This window comes from Citrus sinensis, chromosome 8 (genome assembly GCF_022201045.2).
Source record: "Citrus sinensis cultivar Valencia sweet orange chromosome 8, DVS_A1.0, whole genome shotgun sequence".
In the NCBI taxonomy this organism is placed as follows: domain Eukaryota; kingdom Viridiplantae; phylum Streptophyta; class Magnoliopsida; order Sapindales; family Rutaceae; genus Citrus; species Citrus sinensis.
This window is the reverse complement of record NC_068563.1, coordinates 23,257,665-23,284,956: the sequence shown is the minus strand read 5'-3', so window position 1 is coordinate 23,284,956 and position 27,292 is coordinate 23,257,665. Positions and strand designations below refer to the sequence as shown.

The 27,292-nt window shown below is 35.2% G+C and overlaps 3 protein-coding genes across 3 annotated transcripts; 2 read left to right on the top strand and 1 right to left on the bottom strand.

Annotated features, from left to right (window-relative positions):
- Positions 1-4,525: 4,525 nt before the first annotated feature.
- LOC112499380 (protein FAF-like, chloroplastic) lies at positions 4,526-6,795 on the top strand. The gene is made up of 2 exons (XM_025102420.2): positions 4,526-4,714; positions 4,881-6,795. Exon 2 carries the CDS (start codon positions 4,931-4,933, stop codon positions 6,584-6,586), a length of 1,656 nt encoding a protein of 551 aa, XP_024958188.1. The 5' UTR covers positions 4,526-4,714; positions 4,881-4,930; the 3' UTR covers positions 6,587-6,795.
- Positions 6,796-9,036: 2,241 nt separating this feature from the next.
- LOC102606806 (uncharacterized) lies at positions 9,037-13,876 on the top strand. The gene is made up of 9 exons (XM_025102206.2): positions 9,037-9,241; positions 9,457-9,547; positions 9,650-9,710; positions 11,559-11,636; positions 11,941-12,014; positions 12,878-12,991; positions 13,088-13,195; positions 13,349-13,387; positions 13,493-13,876. Exons 1-9 carry the CDS (start codon positions 9,141-9,143, stop codon positions 13,577-13,579), a joined length of 753 nt encoding a protein of 250 aa, XP_024957974.1. The 5' UTR covers positions 9,037-9,140; the 3' UTR covers positions 13,580-13,876.
- A 306-nt stretch (positions 13,877-14,182) lies between these two features.
- LOC102631408 (serine/threonine-protein phosphatase BSL3) lies at positions 14,183-26,761 on the bottom strand. The gene is made up of 21 exons (XM_006487797.4): positions 25,864-26,761; positions 25,002-25,062; positions 24,774-24,852; positions 24,593-24,672; positions 24,402-24,496; positions 24,156-24,255; positions 23,734-23,803; positions 21,989-22,090; positions 21,784-21,865; positions 20,033-20,212; positions 18,756-19,026; positions 18,437-18,665; positions 18,161-18,331; positions 16,535-16,773; positions 16,243-16,327; positions 16,040-16,138; positions 15,758-15,957; positions 15,594-15,669; positions 15,215-15,350; positions 14,984-15,123; positions 14,183-14,877 (listed from the first exon to the last, which is right to left on the bottom strand). The coding sequence occupies exons 1-21, from the start codon at positions 26,291-26,293 to the stop codon at positions 14,806-14,808; spliced, it is 2,997 nt and encodes a 998-aa protein (XP_006487860.1). The 5' UTR covers positions 26,294-26,761; the 3' UTR covers positions 14,183-14,805.
- Between the last annotated feature and the right edge of the window lie 531 nt (positions 26,762-27,292).

The following is a 27,292-nucleotide window of genomic DNA, read 5'->3' as shown; positions in this document are numbered from 1 at the left end:
ATTTACACTATAACAATAGTTTTATTATGAGGTAAAATATAATCCATATTTTATAAAATACAGACATTTGTGTTGGAGAATCATTTATGAATACATAATTAGGATAAAAGAGCACAAACTAAGAAAAATGGCCAAAGAAAAAAGGAAGGCCTAGAAACATTTTTATAAACAAAAACAGAAAAGGGTTAGCTAAGTATGGAATTAGGAATTTCTTTATAATATGTTCGATGTACCATCCAATTCTTCAATGAAGTGTCATGGTTAGCACCACAGTCTATTTATTTACATAGTTAATTATCTGCTTTCCGAAAAACAGCTTTTGGAATGAATATTTCATCATCCTTTTAGTCACTCCATTTGTCTCGAGTATCTTTGTTTTTTTTTTATACACCCTACAGATACCTATCGAATCTTCTTTCACTTTGAAAACTTTTTTGTCGATAAATTTCCCATTTATGATTTCTTGTATTTCAAGGAAATTAAGCAGTGCAAATTACATACAGAAGATTGCAATAATTTCCGAAGACTAACATCGAATACGGGATAAAATTTCTATCAATTAAATTTCCTTAATTAAAAAGTAGAAAATTTTAGGATACTTCATTGCAAGTCAATATAATCACGGATGACACTTAGGCAACAGCGTTTGTTTGCTTTTTTTTTTTTTTTTTGTCTGAAATTTAAATGGGTTTAAATTTGGTTGAAGTCTGACTAAATTTGAATGTAAATATTTGAATGATATATTTATTTATTTTGACATATATAACCTCATAAACATTAACAGTACTTATATTTTATTGGTTAAACACATGACAAGTTATGGATAAATTATTTGATTAGTAAAAAAAATGATAATGTTTACCTTAAAAAAGCATGAAAAATAAAATATATATCTAACACATGTATATTTTTTGCCAATCAAGAATTGTTTAATCATTTGAATTAAAATTAATGTATTAAATAAAATTCAAAATATAAAAAAATAGTAAATACAAATACAAAGAGATGGACATATTATAAGACACAGTTACCTAAAGTTCTATTATGTTTAGAATTCTCATTTACAAATAATAATAATAATAATAATAATAATAGTTGTTGTTGTTGTTGAATCCATACATAAAAAAAAGGCATAAATAAAAATAATGAAAGAATAATTTATATGATAGGAAATAAATTTATTTAATAGGGGTATTAATGAGAGAGAATATTAAAGTTCCATTTTGATGTTTTGTCATTAAGATAAAAGTCAAAATATTATACTTTGTTCATTCAGAACCAAACATCTTATAACTGGATATAATGATAGAAAGCAAAAATATTAAACAAATGCCTGAAAAAGTAAAATTCAAACTTCAGACCAAAAAAAAAAAAAAAACCTTAATTATGGATGAGGCTATTTACACTCAAAAAATTATTTTTAACGTCCCTACTTTATTACAAAAATACCCATTATATAAATTACTTTTAAGAACTCTCTTAGAAACTAATACAATGTAATTACTTTGAACATTTATATGGCATACTTACTATTGAATATACAATTCTCTTGCTATAAATATTAAAAAATTTAACAATGTCAATATATAATTATTCTTAACACTCGTATATCTCTTCTTCTTTTTATTCATCTACTACTTCTTCTTCTTCCCCCCCCCCCCCCACCCCAACCCATATATGACCATTTTTTTTCAATTGTTATGGTACAAAATTGGGGTGTAAAACCAATATTGAACACATTTTTAATAAACAAAAGCTAATAATTAACTAAAACTTATGTTAAAGAATTTGTTTAGAACATAATTTGATTCTGCTGTCATATATATTAAATATTATTAATTCTTTTTACGTGTACTAAATAGTTAACTTGGTGTTTTGAGTAAATTAATTTAACTAATTTAAATAAGGTATTTTTTATTATTTTTAACAATGTAGAAAGTAAATTCAGCACATGAATATATAAAATAATAGTGTTCAGAATAATTTTTATAGTAAAAATAGTCCACCCTATAATTAATCATTACAGTCATATTTTAATAATTTTTTATTTAGATATTATTGATTATCGTAATAGAGTGACTCCTTTATATTAATTACCTTATTTAACTAAGAAAAATAATCCAAGTTGATTACTTTCAATCAATCAAATATAGTATATTATTTCTCTTCGGATTAGTTACATATAATTCATCAAATTCAGTTAATTAGCGTGGGCACTTGATAAATCTAAGTTAATAATAGTCGATCCGTATTGCAATTTGCATGAGTACTTTTAAGAAACAAGAGCCTAGAAAGTAGATAAGCATTTGTAGGTATTGAGTGGTGTTGCTTTGCCTGTGGTTTCGGCTTTATAGCAGACAAGACGCATCCAATTAGTCTCTCATTGCCCTTCCTCGGTTTGTGGCAAAGCATTATCTTTGTTTGATTATATGGCTCCCTCTCTTTCTCAATCCAAAAAATTCTTTCTCACGTTTACTCACTCTTCACATTTTCTGTTTAATTTTATTTTATGTGATTTTAATTGCTTTTTGAAATCATCAACATCAATACCTTTTTGGTATATAAATAGTTAATGAGTGATGTATTATCGACGTATTGGCCTCTTCCTCTTATACGTATAAACCACATAACTTTTCCACTCTCACCCAGACAAATTAGCTAGGGTTCTTAAATATTTTTATTATACATGTAAAATTACGAGTAAGAGGGCCCCAAGATCTCGACATGACAACTTCGTGACATGTTTCCACATACAATTATTCCAACTTTTAATTTTGGTATTTATTATTATTATAATATATTAATTGTTATTTTTAATTCAGTTTTTTTTTTTTTTGGTACATGCAATAAGTTTTGAAAGATGGATGCTTCTTTCATCAAGCTTTGTGTGATCGTCATGGGTATTTTTTGGCCGCCCAATCATGTAATTGGTCTCTTGAAAGTGATTCCTTTGCTTCCTCCTTAAGCCATTTTCATGACCAACACAATCACCTCACTTTTTGCGCTTTACCTAATTGGTAATCTCACTTGTCTTATTTATTTGCATGCCCTTTTAATTTCCTTTTTGAGAGTTATTCTATGCTGCAGCTATCCTCATTTTAATTGCTTTCATGAGCTTCTACTAATCCTGTTTAATTATCTTATGTTAATTAGATTATTCATTACTTCATTTATGATAATTTCTTGATGGTTTTTTTTTCTTATATTTTATGTGGACATTGAATTATGTGAGGGGAAAAGAAAAGAAGAAAATGAAGACAGAAAGAAACTAGAGTTGGTTTTCTTAGGAACCGTTGCCTTAATTTATTGTCATCCAGCTCTTGTTCATATATTTCCCCCCACAGTTGTCAACATTTGCCTTCCAAAACTCGACACGTTATAGCTCGGACAAAAGGATGGGTATCATCAACCTAATAGGTTCTTCTTCTCTAAGACCTTACCAAAATCAAATGATTTCCACCATACTTCATCATCAAACTTTTACAATTCGAAAAGGATTACACATAGGATACTCTCTAAATTCTTTCTATTAAAGTTCTTCAACTATAATTAAATAGACCAACACTTTAGGTAAAGAAATTAAAATGATTTTATTAAGTAATATCATTTTCATCATATATTGAGAACGATACAGTCACATGATGAAATTATATGATTATACAAGATATGTATGGATCAAATTTGATCTTAATATAAATTACTCCGAACGCATCTTTTTAGCTGGATGACAAATTCACCTCCCCCGGATGAATCCAATCATCCGCAATTAGCCATTAACAAAATGTGGGTAAATTTTATTTTTTTTTAATATAAACTTTCAAACTATGTACAGTAGGTGCTACCGTTGTATATAGTACAGCATCCAAAAAAGAAAAATCTACCGATCAAAATCTTCTCTTTCCTTAGCACCATTATTTTGTTGATTGCTGGTAGTTGTTCCACCAACATAATAATTATTCTTTCTAGATTTGGTAATACATGTAATCAAGCACGGCATAAATCTCCCACAATTTTGCTTTCTATTCTCTACTAGTGAGAAAGAAAAAGAAAAAAAAAGGAGCAATCATCTCACTCTCAACTCTCACACACACTCTCATCACATGCAGTAGAGTAGAGAGTGTGCGTGTGCATCTTTTTTTTATTTATACCCTATGTATTTTTCTTCTCTAATACCCACTTTTTTCAAAAAAAAAAAAAAATCAAAAAAATGCTAAAGAGACAGAATATTGATAGAATTTTTATAGAAATAGCGATAAATTGGTATCAGTAATTTACCTTGTCCTCAATTAAGTGTACGAACCGACATCTATTTGCAACTATTTCTACTTCTACAAACGTTATATCAAATCTCACTATCTGAATATATGATTACGCCAACTTTTCTGATAAGGGAAAAACTGTAAACCATAATATTAAGTGATAATATAATAATATAACAAGAGAGTATTTTTATGGTGGCGTATGGCGGGTCCCAGGAGACACGGTTCCCTCGGCTTTTTCCCGTCCTACAAATACCCTCACATTCCCTTCTCTCATTGCCATCGAAGCCACTCATCGGCTCTTGAAATTCTTTCTTCAGACACAAAACACAAAACACATCCGAGCTTTCTTCATCATCATCTAATCTTCATCAAGTTTCTCTTCTCTGTCATCAGCAACTTGCACCCAGTGGTCTCTTTGCAGACCTCTGTTGGATGCTGTTGCATTTTTTGAGGTGAAAGTCATAAAAAACACTCAACAAATTATCCATCCTTTGCATATCATATCATGTTATCTTTTGTAACTTGTTATTTGTTACTTAGCACTCAATAGTGGCAGCTACATATAATACCTACAACCAGCTTTTGCTCATTGTTAATTTTGCTGTTATTTTTGTGCAGCTAAAATTTGTGTGTGATTCAAACTATCGTTGCTATCATCATCGTCAGATATGTCTTCTCTAAGCAGGAGCTTTCGCTTATCTTCAACCTTGAAGATCGAAGAAGAGGCGATGGTCATCACCAAGAATCAAGGAATCGGTTCCATTCTTGGCTCCGATACTTGTGATGAACGAAGCACTAACTCATCTTCTTCACTCCGAAGAACCCTATCAGCTGACCACATGTCATCCACCAAATGGCTAACCCAACATGGGTTCTCTCCCATGAAGAAGATTGCTTCATCTGAAGAATTTTCAATCTGTTCCATCGCAGACTCATCGTCATCAGAAGATGAAGAAGAGGAAGACAGTGACGAGACGAATATTGACGAGCCGAGGAGCCAATTCGACATCTGGAGCTCAATTCAAGAAGAGGTGGCCAAGAAGAAAGAGCTTGATCATCAAAACCAAGGCCAATTCGACATATGGAGCTCAATCATCCACCAAAAGTCACAAGAGATCACCGACAACAAACCCCTGCCTCCTCCTTACATTCACCCACTTGTTAAAAGATCAGCACGTTCTTTGACCGAGAAGAGCCTTGAAATCTGCACCGAAAGCCTCGGATCCGAGACCGGCTCCGAGGGGTTCTCGTCTTACCCTGCATCCGAATCCGGCGACGACGACAAAGAAACCGAGCAAGAACAACAAGAGAGAGTGGAACAGAGTTTGAGTTTTGCATTTGAAGCAATGTCAATCCCCAAGTACAACTACGTTGTGGGCAGGAAACCGCTGGCGCAACAGCGACAACGGTCGTTCCCTCCTCCGATTCCTTCACGCGGCAATGGAGCGTCATCCATTCGCATGCAGTCTCGTCGCGATAATGGCAGATTGGTTCTTGAAGCTGTCTCTGTTCCTTCCACTAACAACTTCCTAGCTCAGCGCCAAAATGGCCGCCTTGTGCTCACTTTCGTCAACAGTACAGAGCAAGTACGTCCCAAGATTGAACAAGAGGAAGTGAAAGAAATGGAAGAAATGGAAGAAGAGTTTGAGAACTTTGATGATGACGACGACGACGAATATGTGGAAAGCGAAGATGAAGGTGAAGCAGAGGAGGAGGAAGAGAAGGAAGCAGCATTCGCGATGGAGCAAGCACCACCAAAGCTCCTGTCAAGTAGAGTGATTAATGTCCACAGGTTGAGTTCTCTAATGGGTCTAGCAAATAGAGACCCAACGTGGCCTAACAAGTTTAATGAAGTGGTCAAATTTGACGAGGTGGAGAATGATATTAAGCCAACCATATTAGCAAAGTCACTGCCGCCGATGCCCCGGATGATCCCGAAAGCACGGGCCGTGGCGGAGGGGGATGGGACTGAAACGGCGACGGAAGCAGCAGTGGTGGCCGCTGCTGGCGGAGGAGGAGGATGTGCTGGCGGTGGAGTCTCTTTCAATGCTTATGAGTACTATTGGAGGCCCAAGCCCATGACGGCAGCTCAAAGCAAAGGCGGCGGCAGCGGCGGCAACAACAACAACATAAACCACAACGATTACAATAACAAGCTCATTCTCTCCAAGAACTCAATGGGAAGTAATAGTAATCAAGAGCAACAACAGCTACTAGTCTTGAGAGGAAACAAAGGAGATTACTGGGTTCCTTCGGTAAAGAGTTGCAAAGAGCCAAGAAGATCTCTTTTGTTTTGGGAGCCTTACTGCATTGCCACTTCCTGAGGATCATCACGACCACAATCACACCATGATTATTATTTTCCTAGTATCCATTATTATTGTTGTTATCTTATAATTATTGTTACTTAATTACCTTTCTCTTTTTTTTCCCCCCCAATTTCCACTCTGAGGGGTTGTGTAGTCAAATAAAAGAACAAATTCAGAAACTATCAAAGAGAAAGAGAGATGACATAACAGTGTTTATATATATATATATATATATATATATATATATGTTGATGTTAATGTTAATTTTTTGTTTTGTTTATATACATATATAATTAATATAATTATATGAATTCCCGGTGTTAGTACGTAAACAAAAACCTTGGCATCATCTTTGACTTTGCTGTGTCAATATCTTTTTCGGTCTCTGAATTATAATGGGGAATTTACTTTATTTTGCTTTTTGCAATTTCTTAGCCAATGGAGTTTGAGTATGAGTCATATCTGGCTTTCTCTTGATGTTTATTTTGGGGGACAAAATCATTTGCTTTGATATGGGCTGTTACATTGCCACTTAGGTTAAGGTTATGAGTGTGATAGATATTTATAGTGTATTATATTATGATGTTAATTAATTAGTGTATAATAATCCTTTTTGAGCGCAACGTAAAACATGTGATGTGTTTAAAGGAAATTTAGTTCTGCCTAAGCTATGCGTAAGCAAATTTCTAATTATATATATATATATATATATATATATATATATATATATATATCATCTATATATAAAAATAAATATCACAACAATATTAAAGGAAAAACGATCAAAACACTATTGTTTGTTGAAATTAAATATGTCCCTTTTCATGTTTTAAAATCCATTAAAAATTTCTTAATGACCATAATTTTTTAAAAACGTTAAATTGTTATTATTTAAATTTATTAAAATGTTAGTGTTATAGTATTAATTTTTATAACATAAAAATGATTTAATAATATACTATTGCCAAATAATAAAATATTATATTATTAATAATAAAAATAATAATAATTATTATTATTATATAAATGAAACTTATAATTTAATACTATATTGTGTTATAAATATAATATAATTATAAATAAAAATAAGAAATACAATATACTGTACTAAGAAAAATAATATAATATACTATAAGTTATGTTATATTATATTTTCAATTTAATTATAAATTAATTTTTATTTAGTAATATCGAATATAATTATTTAATTTAAATTTATTTTTAAATTTATTTTTAAATTTAGTATTCTAGTAAATAATAAATTATTAAATAATAACGTTTATTGATATTTTATATTATTATTATTAAATGAAATTTTATTTAAATATAAATTAATATTTAATTTAAATATATTATAAATTATTGGATAATAAAGTAAAATGATTATATTTAAATTATGAAAAGTGTTTTAATCCAATATAGCCTAAACACAACCCACTGCCCATGCTTTTATTTTATGCTCCTTTTATTCCACTAACCACCTTTTAACTGCAGCGCAACACAACTAAAAATTGTAACCAAACATAAATTTACATAAGTGTTTTAATTTAATACAAATTGCCAAACACACTCTTTTGAGCCAAAAAATAAATCTGTCATCATATTTGTTGGTAGGGTTGGCAAATTAAAGGCTTAGGCTGGGTCTACTACGGGTTGGGCCAGTCTTGGGTCAAGCTTGAACTTTGACTTATTTTTTCAAATTTTTTTAAAAGTTGTCGGCTTGAAATAAGTTAATAATAATTAAGTTGCTATAATCAATAATGAATTAAGAAAAAATAAATATCTCAAAATAAAATAATAAATAAATAAAATAAAATAAATAAAAGTTTATAAATTAAATTTTTTAATACTGAATTCTCTAATTTAAGCACTCTCTTAACTAATTAACACTTAAAAGATAATTTAATATTATAATTATAATTTTTGATTCATTATTGATAATAATTAAGAATTTAACCTTATTTTTTTTCACTATTTTTTAAATTTAAATTTATTATTCTAATTTATAAATTTTTTTTAAAAAATAAAAGACTTAGACTGGACCCGAACTTTTTTTCAAATCTTTTATCGAAACCCTCATATATGAAGATTGGCCCAAAATTCATGGGAATGGGCCGACCCGGGCTTTTTTGCCATTCTTATTTGTTGGTAAATGCTATTCCATTTCAATTTGGCGCGTTCATTATTTAGATAATGGGCTCCAAATGGCTCATACTGTGTATTTAGAAAATTTACACCCTAGTCCAATCCAAACCAAAACACTTTTTGCTTCAAAGTTCAAACAAAACTAGCCCTACTGATTTAATTTGGTTTTAGTTTGGGCCTCTCGCCCAAAATCCAAATTATAAAACTAAGCCGAATTCTAGATTTACAAAACTGAGCCGGTCCAACCAAATCGAGTCGGATACGCTGTTTAGGCCGAACCAAATCACAAAATGAACCGTCCCTTCAGTTAGGTGTCTGTTAATTTCGTGGCAAAGCTCCTACTACGAGAAAATCACAGCCAAGACAGAGCCACAGATAAAGAAAGCGCGAGCTCTTTCTAATTGTATCAAGCTAAACCGCAGCGATGGGAGACACGTCAGCATCAACAGCAGCCGATGATGATTTGCTTCTCAAGAGCTTCTTTGCCGAAGTCAGTGAAGTTGAAAGAGATAACGAAGTGCTTAGGTTAATTTGTCGCGAAATTTTGTATCATCTCTTTGTTTCGTTTAATTTCTGAATCTAAATTTTAAGAGATTCATTTTAACGATATTTTTAGGTTACCAGTTCTCTGGTTATGTCGCAATTAGGGTTTTTTCACGTGTGTGTCTATATATATATATATAGCTTTATAATATCATCCAATATCTTTTGAAGTTTTAATGGCGTGATGATAAATACAGGATTCTTTCGTGCTTCAAGCTTAATCCATTTGAGTATCTAAACCTACCATTTGATGTAACTCCAGATGATATAAAAAAGCAGTATCGCAAGGTAGATTTTTCTTCTTCGTTGCTTAGATATAAATGATTTTAGAATTGATTGATATCGATAATTGCAGCTGTTTTTACATGTTTTAATGTGTAATGCTTGTAGCTATCCTTGCTGGTTCACCCTGATAAGTGCAAGCATCCACAAGCAAAGGAAGCTTTTGGAGGTAAATAGGTCTATGCTTATTATCTTTACTGCTGATAAGAGAATGTGATATCTTGCTTATCATTTAACTTTTAATTATGTGGGAGCACTGCTAAATGTTTAAAAGTTTAGTTTGTGAGACCACAAATGAGGTAGCACGTTTGGTGCTGTACACGCCTTTTTTTTTTCCCCCTGATTGTTTTTTGTTACTTGAAGAGCTGGAGTATGTGTTATAGGCTAGGCAGTGACATTAGGAGGATGCTCTGAGATAAGTTGGAGAGAGAGAATAGTGTTTGTTGGGAATTTATGGTATACGATGAAAGATTTTCGAGAAACTAACATAGTACTTTTTCTTTGAAGTTATATCACGTATTATTGATAGCTGCTGCCATCATCAATCTTAGGCTTGTAATGTGAAGGTGTTCCTTGTTTCAATCAGATTATCCTGTAACTCTGCTTGAGTTGAGAACCATGCTTGGAATGAATTCCTCCGAAGACGACAAGTGTTGACTATGCAGGGCTTGTTTAGTATGATTTCCCTTGTGACAAATGACAAACTCTATTATTATTGTTTTCACTTCTGGGAAGATGTATTTATAGCAAGGACACAAGATGTTAGCATATTCTTGGGAGGTAGTGGAGTGCCATTGTGTGGAAACCTTTAAGATTAGGTACTAAAGAATTTGCACTGCGTTAGAGTGAGAGTGTTTGCTATTATCAATGTTGTTATGAAAGACTCCAGGTCTAGATTTTGGATCAATGAAATGAAAAGTTCAGACAATTTGATTTAAGACTTGGATAATTGGAACATTCATTTTTAATACTTCTAAGCTCTCAGTTCGGTGCTTCTTTTGTGATTTTTCTTCTTGTTTAACTGCCGGAGTTTCTTTTATGGTTTCTGAATTTGGACCTTTTTGGGGCAATTTGTGAGAACTTTGGTATGGCTGATCATGCTACTTATGGAAATTTGAAGGACAGAATTATGTAGTCAATGATATACCATTTTTTCTGATGCCATGGTCTGTCTGGAGTTAGAAAAAAGGAATTTTGAAGGGGTGCAAATACTATCTGTTGAAGTAGTAAACTGCACATTTGACAGTAAAAAAATCCTCGGAGTAGGGATGTTACTGGTAGATTTCTTCATGAGTGCTGAAATTTCACGGACTTTTTATCTTCTATTTTACCCTTCATGAACTTACATTTATCTTCACTCTAGTGTAAACTTATTTGTCTGTGTGGGTATAGAATGCATTTTGTCCTTTTCCTCTGTTACATTTCCTATAACTTACAAGATGATCCAGCTTTCATTTTAAACTCTGGTGTGTGCGGCAATCACTCATTCACCTTAGCTTAGTGTTGGATTTTTGTTTGTTTGAATATTTATGACTTTTTATGTGTGATTACTTTTTCATGCCCATTCTCTATTCGAAACATCGGCCTTCACACTCTCATAACTGTGCATATTGAAATTGCACCTATTAATTTGTTTGTATAGCATCAGTTTACCAGCTCCTAGGTATCGGGGAGGAAATTAAATGTTTCCTTGGGTGCAGGTGTATATTTTAAATATTACAGCAGCTGACTTGTATCTTAGTTTATCAGTAACTGAACATGCTTGAAGTTTTTATGCTATCACTTCTATGGTTGCATTTAATGTTGAAACCATGTAGAATATTGTGATCTTGTACTGAATGAATGTTGTTTATTAAGTGAGGCATGGATTAATTCATGTCTGTAGAACAATAGAGGAATATTGAAGCTAATTATGTAGTTGATCAAGGCAATGGATAAGATTCAGTTAGGATTATCTTTTTATGCAAGTTTATGATTTGAGTTGTTCACCGACATAATGTTGTTGACTTGTGACCAGCATTGGCAAAAGCCCAGCAACTATTATCAGATGAACAAGAAAGGGACTATATTCTAACCCAGGTCCATGCAGCAAAAGGTAACTACAAGTTCTAATAAACTATTCTTATCATTTTTACAGGTTAGTGATGGTGCATTCTGCTTGTAGATTCATTTTTTATTCTTTCATGTTGCAAATTTACTGCTAAATTTTCCATTTGCATGGCCTTATTTTGTACTGTCTTATTTTGAAATTCTGATTTTGGCATAATCCCTAAATCCCATTTTGATTTATTCCTGTTTAAGAATAGGAATCACAACATTTTGTTTTAAATTATTTTCTTTTCCCCATGCTATTTATATTATTCAGAAAAGTACTTGTACCTAATTTGTGTGAACTGCAGGTGAACTTAGAGCCAAAAGAAAGAAGCAGTTGAAGAAAGATGCAGCTTCGAAAATAAAATCATTAGTTGATGAGGTATAAGAGGCTTAACTTTTGCTAGTGTCCTCCATATATTTTGTTTACATATATGCTTTTCAGTTATTCTAGATTAGTATAGCTGAATGAACTCCTTTTGAAGTTGGATATCTAGATTTAGTTAAAAGAATTTCCAGATGAAGGTTGGCAATATTTTCTTAATGTTTGTCAAGGTTGAGGGTTGCATTATACCAGGTAAGTTCAAATGGCTGGGAGCTTCCACACATTCTAGGGTATTTGCTGTTTTTGAACTGTGTAAGGAGTAAATGGTGTGGTATGATGACTTCATTACCTGGGTGGGTTTAAATTCTTTTTATTACCAAAAGGGCGATGGGGCTTCCACTACTTTTTTGACCTTCAGAGGTTTCTTGTCCTGATCCAAAAATGAAATCATTATATGTGGGTTTAAACAGGTGTACTGAAAGTCAATGTAGCTCAATTAAAAGTTGCCTGTTTTACCGTGCAAATCTATTTACACTGGTTCAAAAATCAGGAAAATTGAGTAACGCTATCCTAGTTAAGTTTCTTCTGTTAGTTTTATTTTGGGCAAAGCTCTTATACTAAGTAGTACCTATCGAGTGATGGACTGGTAGGTTCGAAGTTTTCAATGAAATATGAGAAATACAGGGGGCAACAATGCGTTTCAGTAATCAAATGATCTCTACCTTATTCCAATATCCCAACGTTGTGAAAACTCTGGATCGTGGCTTTAGAAATGATTGTTGTTCTGGCAACTCAATTTGGTTGCTTTCAATTTTATGTCTTGCTTGTTGGCGAATCGATACTAATATTGTCTTTTTTTCCTGATTAAATTGTTTGTACTTTTTTGGATACCTATTGACTTATGTTGTTTAATAACCTAGGGGAAGTATGAACAACAATATGAACAGTCAGAGGAGTTTCAGCAGGAACTGAAATTGAAGGTTAGAGAAATATTAACACAACAAGAATGGCGAAGGAGGAAAATGCAGATGAGGGTAAAATAGAAGCTCATAATATTTCTTGTTTTCTTTAGCCTCTATCGTAAAGCTATACATTAATTTTGTCTTTTTTTTTTCTTTTTTCTCAAGTAGATATCAGAAGAGGAAGGTAGATTGAAGAAGGATGAAGAAGAACAAAAAGAAATGTGGAAAAGAAAGCGTGAGCATGAGGAGCAATGGGAAGGAACAAGAGAACAGCGGGTATGCCATGCCATGCATTTGTTGTCCCTTAACTTTTTTGCTGCTCCCCATTTGTGAGGGAGCATAATGTGGATAACAAAGTTCCACATATTATCTTTTCTTTGGATCAATTTGAATTGTTTGGTATTGATTCCTTGACATTTTATCTTTCAGGTTTCAAGTTGGAGAGATTTCATGAAGACGGGAAAGAAGGTGAGATAATATACTAGTTCTGCTCTTTTGGATAAAACAACTGAGATCTTGTCATGAAAGCCAGGATTTCTTGGAAGCCTAATTTTCTTATTTTTGTTTATGCAGGGTAAGAAAGGAGAAATTCGACCTCCAAAGCTTAAAACTGAGGATCCCAACAAATCTTATGTTCAGAGGCCTGTAAAGCGAGGTTAACCGATTTAGTGCTGAGGACTGTGATTGGCAACTACCCATGGCATCTTCGGAGGTGGAGATGACTCTGGATTTACCCCAGAATTGTATGATTTTGTGCCCTTGTGTGTATGAAGGCAAATTATTGTGGCGGAAAAGAGCCTCTTTAACAGTTGCCATTTGCCTCGTAAAGCAAGCCGGAACAGCTATTTAGTATTGACTTAATCCCTGTTTGGGATTTCTGATCTTAATTAGGGAGGATGATTGAAGAAGAGTGTATAATGCATATTATTGAGTTACATGAGGTTTTATAGTTCATTACATGGATGCATACTAATTACTAGCTTTTTTCATCGTTCATAAACAGCCCGTACGGGCAAATACAGAGGCCAAAGGGCCACCAGCTTGCCAGGTGCCATATCTATTGAATAAAAAATATCTTGGGGCTGGATAAGCGAATACACTGTCTTCCAGTTTTTTCACCCATGCGAAGAGCGTTAAGCTTATTCACCTTTCAACATTTGAATTGTTCATATCATTCTTCAACATTAATTAGAAAACAGCAAAATTTCCAAAACCAAATTGATTGAACGTTCTGAACTTTAAATCCAGGAAACAAGGACACTATGATCAAAACTTCCAAAATAATATATCAAAGACCAAAATATTTTCTTATCTTCACACGATTGTTACATTGTACAAAGCAGAATTGACAACTACACGAAGCAACACCTCTATGATACAAGGATGCCCCACAAAGATTTTATATATATCTCACCATAACATACAAGGACCTCGCGTCCTCATGAAGTTAAAAGAAAAAGGAATATATTAACCTAAGACGAGGGATAAAAAATATATAAAAAAAATATCTAATGAGAAAAATACCCAGCACTACCAACCCATCAGAAGAAGAAACAACCAATGACTGACAATCTACCTGCTGCATGTGGCTCAATTTACAAGAGGCGGATGTTACAAACTGCAATTTTGTTGTGCATCAACCAAACAAATCCTTTCCTCTGCCTGCAGTCTGGTTCTCGAAAGTTACGTTTGTCATTTCAAGGCCTACCATGTGGGGCGAAAACCAAAATTTCAGAAAGCCTTCAAATGTCATGCGTAACAGATATAGCATGCATGTTCAAGAATTCCCGTATATGGCATCATGCTCTATACAGAACACCAGAAACACCAGGTGGTAGCATGAGCCTGGAATGAATATATGGAAGCAATTGTACGGAGACAGATGACTACATAAAAGCAACGCGATCATTTTGAGGACGGCCTCGAGTAGGTGTCGGAGGTCTGTTAGCATTTAGCTCCTGATCTCATTGAAACCAATAAACAAATTAGTACTGAGAACCTTTGTAAAATAAATTAAAAGGAAAAATCTCACACCACAAGATATGTTCTGAAAGGCAGTAGCACCTGCATCCAAGTATCTTCTATATGGCGTTCGGGTGATGTTTCTGGTGACGAAATTGCCGGTGGTAAAGGATGAATAAGTTTTGGAACCACCACAAGATCTCTACCCAAAACTAAGATTGCTCCCGCATTATTTGCTGTACCTGTAGAAGAAGCAATAAACAAATTTTAAAAGGCTCAGCATCTGTGTTGCTCCGATACAACATAAATAATTTATAAGGCCAGGCATTGTACCACAGTAATTGGTAGCCGAGAAAAGTGTAATTAAATGTCCCTGGGCAAAACGCTCAAAGCCATCCATTACACATTCATGTGCACGTACAATCAACTGAAGATCATTGTTGTTGCAAAATTCCATAACTCGATCAGGCTGCAGTAGCGAATTTTCTTAAATGAGCATAATAAACAAAACCAAGCAGAAAATACAAGGTGCCAAATTTTCTTTGACAAATAAAATAGCGCATTGCAAACCCTTGATGTAACAACTGAAACAAGAGTGGTACTACAACTGTGAACAGATTTTAGCAGCCTATAGTACTTGTGCATATATATACTAGTTTCAACTTGAAATGTAATATGATAAAATGAAAATAGAAACTAAAAAAGCACTCACCCCGAAAGTAACCAAGCCCGGACCTCTGGCATTTGGTCGTAATCCTTCGACACTATCATTTTCTGTTGGATCGGACCTAATAGAATGCATAGTTAAGCATCATTCAAAATGAAACATAAAACCTGAACATTAGTGAAAATGAAAAGGAATAGACATGCACTGACCATAATAAATCCATAAGCACAATGGAGCCTGCTTCCATGGTAATTGGACGCTGAAGATTCTCAATCTGTTCAACGTGATTTATTGACCGACCAATACCACCATGCATACAGATGATTTTCTTTTCAATTAGAGCTGCCAAGGGAAGCCAATTGAACAAACGGTTTATCCTATGCCATGCCCAAATTCCATCTCTCTCACCCTGTTGCGCAAGCCATTAGTTCAGTACCTCACCAGTTGATAAAAAAGTGAAGAGACATCTTTGAAATACAAAAATGCAATACCATACGCTCAATGCACTCAATCCGGAAGCCAAAAAGGGCATTAATATCTGCAGCTTCATGGTTCCCACGAATCAAATGAACATTGTTTGGATATTCAACCTGCAACATTGACATAACACGCATGAATCTCCAAGACAAATCGAACATCAGAAAGATTAATGATTTTGCAAACCATATTTATTAATAAAAAAAAAAAAAAAAACCTTCAAGGCAAGCAGAAGTGTGATTGTCTCTAGGCTGTGTTGACCCCGATCAACATAATCTCCTAAGAATAGATAGTCGATGTACCTGGCATTCATTCATACAAAAGTAGCATCGTAAAAATGTCCAACAGTGAACTAATAACATGCACATAATACAAGAAACATGCAGAATCAGTAGCTCACATGTGAGGGTTAATTTAGGCAGAAAAAAATAAAGGTTAATACTTTTTAAATGAGGAACCATACCAAATAGTATGTAATAAGCAACTAAAAAAATAACAAAAATACTTACGCAATGTCTCCAGCAGTTGAAGGTGAACCATACTCATCAAAAAGGCGCATAAGATCCCCAAATTGCCCATGCAGATCACCAAATATCTTGATAGGAGCCTTAAGCTGTAAGACACTTGGTTCGCTAGAAAATATTCTCTCAGCACTGTCACAAAGGTCTGCTATTTCATTGCAGTCTAAGAAAAATTGTCGGCGGACCGGAGGCTTCCAGCCTCGAGGCTTCAAAAGATGTGCTATCACCTGGGAGATAAAAAAAAAAGGGAAAAATCTTACTGAATGTATTATGCAAAACAGAGATCCATGCAAGCAGAGGCACTACTAGTTACCCAAGTTAACAAAAGATATTTGTATAGTTGTACACCATTTAACAATACTTTGTCTCTTCTAACATCAAGTGTCTAAAATATCAGATAATTGAAGAAAAATAGAATCTGACAAGGAAAACAATTTTGAGTTTGAGCAACCATATTTGTCAACCAAATATATTATAAGGAAATCTCTAGTTGGGTCAATTCCTATCTCAGACACAGCATAATTCATGGTACCCGGAGAATATACATCCCCATTGCTGTGAGAATAGAGCCACAAACTTCCCAAGCTCACATCTTATGCAAATATTTCTTGCTGTCCAACAAAAAGAACCATGGAATAAAACACATCTTGTCATCTTTAAGTACAGAATGAAACTTTCGAAGCTCACATCTCATGCAAGTAGAGAATTGTAATGCAACAAAGCAATGTTGGACATTATTTTTAGTACATTAGAAGATCTGAAGACTTAGCAAACACAAAGCTATCTTCTGTCACAACCTCTGAAGGTAGATGAATTTAACATCTAGAAATGCTATAAAACAAATTTCTAGTGGAGGCACTAACCTAGACCACTAAAGGAACTTAATGATATAAAACAAAATCTAGAGGTACTATTTACAAGAATGTTCTACAAATGATAAGGAATAAAACTGTTAAGAAAAAGGAATTATGCATCATAGTTTTGGGTCCCAAATCGTATTAACGAGCACAATCACACTTCATCATTCAGCCATTGAACATCACACGAGAAGCATCCTAACGTTCCCAAAACCATGATATTTAATGATTTTAAAGGAATTAAAGAGACTAATACAAGTGTCTCAAATTTACAAGGGAAATAAATAACACCTCTTGCAATGGGCATCAAGCTCCATTTGTCAGGTTTCACATGACAGAAACTTAGACAGCCACTGCTGTTGCTTAAACAGACATCAATTGCAGTCTTCATTGACTACAAAACTTTTATCTTCCACAAATGGTCTTACTACCCACCAAAACTAACGTATATTCACAACTAAACCTCAGTTGAGGCCAGATTTGATGAGTTAAATAACCTGAAAAAGCTGGACCTTTCTCTTTGAAATTCAAATCATTAACAAAATTCCAGTGGAAAGATCATAAAGGAGATCATGATTAAAGACAAGTGAGTGGCTTTTAAATAAATACACAAGATGACATGACCAATTGACATCAATAGATAAATGAGCCATTCAACTCTTTCAATACGAATAAACAAATAAAAAATTATGTGCTCTCCAAAGCCATTGACTTGGTCAAAAGGAGTTCAGTGTCAAGTTTTAAAAACTATGTTTACCTTTTTTGGAACACTATTAATGGACATCTGGCGATCTAATAGCTTCCTTGCAGCAGTTGCACTCTCAGGAGTGCCATAGCTGACCCTCCTGCCTTCATTTTCAAACTGGTCAATGGAAAGCTGTCGGACCATGCCACCTAAAGCCCCACCCGTCTCTGCAGCTACAACCACCTGAAAAAGTATAAGATCATGTCAGACATGAAGTTGCAAGTAATTAGTCATCTTGATGACAAAACTGTGATGGTAATAACATGCTGGTCAAAATCTTATACTGACAGCTCTGTGATGCAGCCGCACTCCAGCTGGTGCAATGCTATTGGAACCAGCAGAATCAGGTTTAATCATCTGTTTCCCACTAGGGGTAGCCTCTGCCCCGCGATCCCGGTCAGGTAGTTCAACTTCTCCATTAACTTGCCGTGCCTTGACAGCAGCTAATGTTGCACTGATAGCCTCAGCTTCTGCAGCTGATGCTTGAACCAAAGACTCGACACCCTTGGTCAATCTCCTGCACAGTAATTCAAATGAGAAACGTTTCAAAGAGCAACGCCTACAATGCATTGCAGTCATGACAGCTACAGAAACTAAAACATGTCACCTGGTTCCTTGGAGCATGGCATTTTCAGTGCTGATATCAGTATACATATCACCATTAATTGGCGGAGCAACTGGATTTCCCAGTACAACCGAACCATCGGGAGCTGCTTCAGGTATTGTTTGCCTTGTTCTTTCATCAACAAATCCATACCTTCCAGGTAACCTAGACTGCACATTTGAAGCTGCCGCTGCTGCAGCTGCATGTGAAGCTGCAGTTGTTGTTTCGGCAGCAGCCAAATCTTCAGCAACAAGGAGATCATCAAGCAACACCCCTACAGCAGAAGAAAAATAAATTACTATGCCATTCCATCAACGATAATACTATGCGCCATTATGTGGCCAACTGTTAGCTTCTAAGACTGACTGCAATTTGCATGCTTGCTAAATCCAAGATGAATGCTTGGAAATTTCGGGTTGGGGGCATGGCAGCACTGCAGTGGGGGTGTGGGTAGGAAGAAGGAAAATCAGCAAATAACATTCTAGCATTGCAAGAGCAAGAAAATGTCAGTTCCAGTTCTTATCATTTAGGTAAGTGTATTGGCCTTGTAGAGGGAAAACTTTTTGTGAAATTAAGTCATTTGCTATCAAGTCTTTCCTTGCTTTCCAAGTACCCAAAAATTAACCCCAAGTCTAGATTTTTTTTAACAGAGTCAAACCTCGAGGGACAACAGCATGTATTGATTCAATACACCAACCCATGAAAATCTTAATCTTAAACTGGAGATAACAAGTCAAATATATTCCTGCCAACCCTAGTAGCGTGTCATCTAAACATTTCCAATCTGAAGTCATTGTCTATTGATCATCAACCTAAATCCAGCTATAGTTTGTTATCAATCAATGTCCATAGCCAGATTCTTCAAATTGACACAAAACTCACTTGATATCGAGGGATTCTTCCAAATTTCTGAAAAGTGACTATTTCTCCCTTGCCAACACATCCCCTCTTTGACTAATTCAATCCAAATAGTATAATAAACATACAACTTGAAGATTTATTAAGTCAATGTTTCAGCATCATATATATGTCAACCACAAGGAAAAAAAAAATGGCAGACTCAGGATCAGGAAACCAGAATACATCAGTTTCCACCCAGAAGTCTGTTGGCAATACCGGACTGTATGACAGGAGATGTTTCTAAAGTCTAAACAGGTGATACGCTTCTTTATCACAGCAATGAACAACAACGACAAATATTCTTTAATTAATGGCTTTCTAGGAGATACAGGAAAAACTGAAAAAACTAATTAAAATTATAAAGTTGAATGTAATCTTACCACCACGTAAGCCACCATATATAAATATTAAGTCGCCAACTGCTGCAGCTGCATGCCTGCAACGCCTTGTCAGCTCAACTGCAGCATCTCCACCGGCTGCATCAGCACTGTATCTGCCAGTCCTAGGACTAGTGACAACAGACTTTGTATCACACCAAACTCCTGCTGCAGTATCCAACACTAAAAACAGAAGGAAATGAAAGACCAGTAAGATTTCTGCAGGTGGAGCATCTCATGAAACATACATTAATCAGCATGAAAAACATAATGGAATTAATATCATCTCAGCAAAAATAATAATTCCAGAATTTCTAGTGCGTTAGTATGTCTCTTGTCTTTAAGCGTAACTGTCATCGATTTCAGACAAACATACCAGTGAGAGTAGAAATAAAGCTAAAACAGTTTAAATAACACCAGCTTCAAAGTTAAATAATAAAGAATAAAAAGAATGATATCAATATCTTCTCCCTAAATGGAAAGAGAAGTCCATGTTATCCTAATAGCAGCATGTTAAACAAGGCACAATTAGAGAATGAGAGCGAGAATTGCAAATAGCAGCCATTTGCTCAAGCCAATGACACAATAATCGCACCAATGTGATTAGTGCACAAAGGGAGAGGGGAAAGAAAAAAGAGTGGTACATCTAGAACCATCACATGATTGTTGACAAGAAAGAAAGGGTTTAACACCTAGACTAGTTGTTGTCCAAGCTTTGAGCTCCAAAGCCACTTTGCAAAGAAATCAGTAACTCTCTCCCAATTTGTTAAGAGCTCATAGAAGATGAGGCCAAATCGTTATCAGTGAATTTTTTGGAGATTAAACTTATTGAATGCTTAAATGTATCACACTCATAACCACTTCCCAGCAGAAGCACTCAACAATTATGTTGATACATCATACAGTTAAAGAGTAGAATTGCTCAAAATTCTGCAAAATTAATATACATGCATGCGAGCCCTTTCAGTAAATGAAAACAAGCCCTACAAGAAACTTCTCAATAAAGTATACTTAGTAAGGATTTGTGATGCAACCCTTACCTCTGGAATGACACCAAAAATAAGCGTGGTGTGAAGACTAAATTTATTTCCAACTTTTCCTTGGGTGATCATTCTTTCCCTTAAGAAACCTTATCACTCTTCCATGATCTTTAACATTAATGTCTTTGTTCCCCACCTCCCTACTAACACCATCACCATACTCCAATTTCACACCTAAAAGGTCTAACTATACAGCCATGCCCTTCACACCATCAATGACAGATCCTAATCTTAAGTAGTATAAAAAATACAAAGGTAACATGCCTATAGGCTGGTACTTTCTAGAAATACCATAACAGCACCAAACCATCTAATTCTTCTCACCCAACTGTTACTTCAAACATACACAGCTGAGAAAACTATTTATAAGCCCAAAACTCCAAAAGTCAGTACCTGATAAGCAGCTACATCTACATATTCCAAAATTCAGTAATATAAATAACATCTAGATGCAGGATATAATAACACAAATACATAAATACATGTTTGAGCTATATTTCATGTATGTATAATAATATATGGCTATATACATCAGTTTACAGAGACGAGGAGATATATCACATAAAGAACCCCAGCAATTTCTTGAATTCCCAGTGACTCAAGAAATCAACCTACAATAGTGAAACTATTATAGCATACCACAAAACAGAAAGTCCTATTCACAGCTCATCAACGAACAAAAAGTCCAAAATTTCAAGCACCAAGATCAAGTACCTGCAACACTAGATGAATCTTCTACCATGCGTCCACCTCCAAGAGCTCCTCCAGACACATGTAGTCGTGCATTAACAAAGACCTAGAAACATTGTAAGCGAAAGCAGTTGAGCTTTTGAGAACAAAAGAGACAACTAGAATGAATGCAATAAAAATTTTAAGGTACAAACACAAAGAAAAAGAAAAAAGAAAAACCAAAACCCACAGCTGCATGTTGATATCTTGGAGACGGTGAGACACCAGGAGCTATAGCCCATTCCCAACGACCATCCCTGTGTTTGGCAAGTCCATATGCACTTGCCAAAGGCTGCAAAAACCAGAGGAGCCAGAACAAACAACAAAATATTACATCAATAGCACATGCATTGCAACAATAAACACTACATAAATGAGGAACAAAAATTTCAGCAATCTTGACAGAGGAGAGCTTGAAATTTGTAATGTTCTTGTCAGACTGCATGGACTACAAGAAAGCGATAATTCTCGGAAATGTATGCAACAATGTGAAATAGAAAAAGTATAAAATTTCAATAAACACACTTCTATCAAGAGTAGGACATGTTCTAACTTACATTTACATGGGATACTGGGATGTCAAGAATGAATTTGTTTATTTACATATGTAGTTGTCCTATTATATTTCACAAAACAACTCTTATCTACCGTTCTCCTATTATATTTCACAAAACAACTCTTATCTACCGTTCTAACACAATTAACAAACAATCTTAGAAGCAATGGACACAGGTTCCATACAATGTCAGGAGTAATCTGACAGTTTTTCCTAACAAATTATAATACTTGTTCCACTCAATTTAACGAATAGAAATAAGAGACCTTATTATGAAGAGAAAGTGGTATAGCAAAGAAAGCAAATTCCAAAACAAATAGCATGAGTTTGCAACAATGATATCCTACTCCAGTTAAAAAGTTATTCTCCTAGGAAAGACGATTTCATCCAGAAAAAAGATTGGTTTCTCCTTCCTCAATGCATTGAAAAAGTAATATGGCCATGCAAAGGTACAATCCCAATCAACTCTCAGCAAAAGAAAAGTGTGTTATTTTCCTGAAGTAACAGAAAACAAAATCATGAGCAAGAGGGAGGGAATAGTTATTAGAAGCACTGACAAGCCAAAATGAACTACTTAACATAAGAAAGTCATCCAAACCAGAACAAATATCAAAACGTAATCCCACCTCACTCAGAACACATACAAATTGTTCCTTCAATTTTTCAATTCACCAATTTACCAAGGGATTAGTGTATTTAGAAAAAAAAATGTCCAATCTGACTGGTGGGTATTTGATAAACCAGCTTACCAAAGGCAGTTAAACCATCCGCCATCAAATTATGCAGTTACACCATCCCTCCATTCCCATTCCCATTCCCATCAAAAGTTTTGGGCATCAAGAACCACAGATACTGAAGCAGACCCTCACCGGTCCCGCTCCAGCTTTTAGAAAAAAAAAAAAAACTGAAAAACTAGTTTTTTTAATTCTAAGTAGCACAAGTTATTAAAAAAAAAGAATTTATTGAACATACTTAAATATATACTATTAAAGAAGTCAAAAATTCCAAAAGTACCCACAAAATGCATGCCAAGTTTATCTTCCAATGGTCGAACTCTCTATACTTGCCAATTTTTCTACACGTAATTACCAATAAAGTGCTCATGTTTAAAATAAAAATAAAATAAATCAACTATGAGATGATCCATTATTTTATTGTGCAAGTTAAAATTTCAGATCCTCGACTTTTGAGAAAATAAAAATCTTCCCTGAAAAATAAGAAATTCCAAAAAAGTTTACAGCCAACTTTATCTCAATGTCTCTAATCCTAATCCCAACTTAAAAGGCAAATTTCTTTATGCTATAATTCAAAATCAATCTTAAGTATAAAAGGAAACCACGCCAAATACTTCTGCCCAGAATAAGGAAATACTAGCTCACCACACTGCTTGCATCCCTCCCTCCACAAAGCAAAAGAAGACCATCAGAGCGGGCACTTGCGGTTGCATACCTACAAACATAAAGGGTGAGATGTGGAACAACTCAATATATTTTGAATAAGGTTAAAAAAAATGAAGAAAGACAAAATGCACTAAAATGCAATCAATCAATTCATGAACCACCATCATTGCAAATAGAATAGTCTGTCATATGTAATAATCAAAACTAACCATCATCAACGCAAATAAAAGATTCTATTACACATAATAATCAGAACTTACTGCTCATGAAGGCTATAGAACTAAAGCTTTGCACACATAAGAAGAAAGGAAAACTGTATACGCATTGTCACTTAGAAAAGATAAGTTAATGGACTCATTAAGATAACACATTGCTGCATTGCAAGGAAGAGAGAAATTTACATGCATGGGGGTGGACCCTCGCCCTCAGGTTCCAATTTACGCCATTCATAAGGCTTGGCAGCCGTGTCTAGGGCCCATACATCAGCCAAAGGCCGTTTTCCTGGAGAGCAAGAACCACATATCAATTTTAAGATCCATCAAATCTCAACACAAAATTTCCCTCCTCTTCTACTTCTTCATTTTCATTTTGGGTCCTGTCAATATCATGAACAAAAGATGTAGAGAGCAGATCGTGAAGTGGCTTACCATCATTCCCACCAATCGCCATGAGATACCTTTGCCCTACCAATGCCATGACATGTCCATAACGTGGCCCAGGTCCAGGACCTTGAACAACAACTCTACAAAAAGATAAGCAACCGTTTTAATAAAACATATTGCAAAAGATACCAAAAAGGGGGGTTGTGGAGGGGTGGTTGGGATTTTCAGAGTCTAACCTATGCCATCGCGGCCGTTGCTGTGTTAGATCAAGAACGTGAAGATCCTCAGCAGACAAACCAGCTGGACCAATTCCACCCTAAGTTGAAATGGAAGAGTCGAGCAGAAACTTAATAATTAGTCTTAATGGGGAAAGAAATACAAATAGCAAACAAACCAGATAGTGCAATTGTATGCTACCTGAATAACTACCATGGTTCCCACAGCGGTTGCCACATGCGCAGCCCTCGGTGTGGGTGGTTCTCCAAATGGAGTAATCCTGAAGAATTAATTTGTTTATGAGCATACTTTTTTCTCTTAGTTAACACAGAGAGCACAAAAGAACATCACAGCACAAGAAAAACATTGCAATGTTTTAGTACATCCAGAGACCAATTAGATAAAAAAAATTCCCTTGCCAATGCTTACCTAGACCATTTATTGGTTAAAACATCATAACAGTGCACATCAGCAGTGGCACCTGCTAGCCCTGTTATTCAAGTAAACAAAATCGTCATGAGAGCTTAAAGCATGAAATACTAACACTCAGAAACACAACAAATCCTCCATTCAAGAAAACAATGAAAGACAGAAAAGCAGCAATAATCAACAAAACTATTATTCCTCTCATGCCATTTATCACCCAAAGAAACAATTAATTGGAAAATGAAAAAAATAAATAAATCATTGTTCCACATTAAGAACAAAATTTCTACATGACTACACAGCTTAGTTTAACACACCGAAAATAATATCACAACCAAACATGCCTATGAAGCTGCACAAAAGTCAACCAAGCTCCCTTATTTTAATGCCAATCGCACTATCTCATGCCCAAAAAGGAACAAAAATTACAGTTCAAGGATAAACAAAAAACAACAACCAATCAAAATATAACTTTAATTTTATGGGCATCAATGAAATTACAATTTCCCAAAAAATTCAAAAACTTGCGACTGACTACCATGGTTCTCAAACACTGACATTTTAATGCACTGGTTTCAGTAAAAATTAGGAATTCTCACTCAATGTAATATATGCATTTAAATTTATCTAGTTTTCTCACAATTTGTAACTTAGACAACAAAGGCACCAGCAAGAGCAGAAATTTTCAGAAAATATCCAAATTCCGTCACAAATTACTTGCATTCCAAAACTTGAAGTCACTCAACCTCGCATTAGATCATAATTTCAAGCAACAACAAACCTCCCCAAGAAAGACCTAGGCAAAGGAACTTAAAAAATCCAACAAGCAACCGGAAAAAATATGAAATGATCAAGAAGAGCATACGAATGCCGGCGCTTCCAGCAGAAGAAGGCGTCCCTGAAGCCGCAGAATTGCCTTCAAGCGCTGTAGCACCGCCAAACAATATCAGCCTGGGCCCAATGTACCCCGGCGTCCCCTCCTCTCCAACAGCAGCCACTGCAGTTAGCGTGTGGCCGCAGCGAGGGCCCGGACCATCCTCCTTCTTCTCTATTACGGCATTCACCACCGAATACGTCGGCGCACACCTCGGCCCTACCACCGGAGTCTGCTGCGTCTGTTGTTGCTGATGTTGTTGTGGTTGCTGCTGCGACTGCGACGTTGTCGACGCCGGAGATCCGCTCGGCTGCTCCGTGTCAGCAAGCTGCTCTCTCTCCATCGACTCCTCCGACGTATTCTCCTTCTCTACCGCCGGATCGTGATCGGCCTCCGGCACCATATTCGAATCCACATCCATTGCTTCAACCTAATAATCTTGGCCCTAGCTTCGAGATCGGAGCTAAAATCAACACAATTGCACATCTCTGATCAACATTTCTGATGGGCGCTGCTTGGTCGAATTGAGTTAAAAAAAAATCCGGAGAAATTGTGAGGGAAACGAAAACCCTAGCCTTTTGGGATCGTGGAATCTTCAATTCGAAAGAACTTCGATTTGATTTTCCGGGAAATTTTTTTTGAAAAATTAAAGAGAATAAATTCGTTTAGGTTTCTTTAATTTTAAAATTTTCTTTTTTATTTTCTCTCTCTCTATTTCTACACCCTCGAGGCGGTCGAGGAACAATAGAAAAGAAAAGAAAAAGAAACGGGACGGAGACAATCTCAAAGTCTTAAGAACATCAGAAAAAGTGCACAGTTATATTTTTCTTTTATCAATTAATAATCTCTCATAACAAATATTAAATAATTTAATAATTTAACTAATATCCTCTCTAGTCTCTCTCTCTCTCTATCTTTCTCTCTCTGTATCTATCTAGCGTCTATCTGTTTGTTGTGATGGTAATGCGTAAAATGATGTTTGATTATTTATTATCTTTCTAAATTTTTAATTTTATTACCGTGAGAAACCGGTAACTGTTCTGTACGGACGGGGTGAGTGACGGCGGATACGGGGCGCAGTGCAGCCAGCATGACCGGGAGCGAGCTTTTGTATTAACGGTGATTACCGGTTCCCTATTTGTAAGGAGTTTTGCGCTTCTCCCACTAATAAATGAAGTGATCCAGAGAGTGAAACAAGCGCTGATTTGTGTCGCGTGGAGCACGCGCCAGGTGGAATCCGGGTAGTTCGAGGATGTGTCACCGCAAGGAAAGCCAGCTAAGGAAAACGAATAGACAACGCAATGGAAACACGCTCCACTCATCCAGTGGACTTCAGTTGAAAATAATCCTAATATAGCAATGGAAAATAATTGGAAAATCTTTAATTTTATAATTCCGTATAAATATATTCATGGACCAT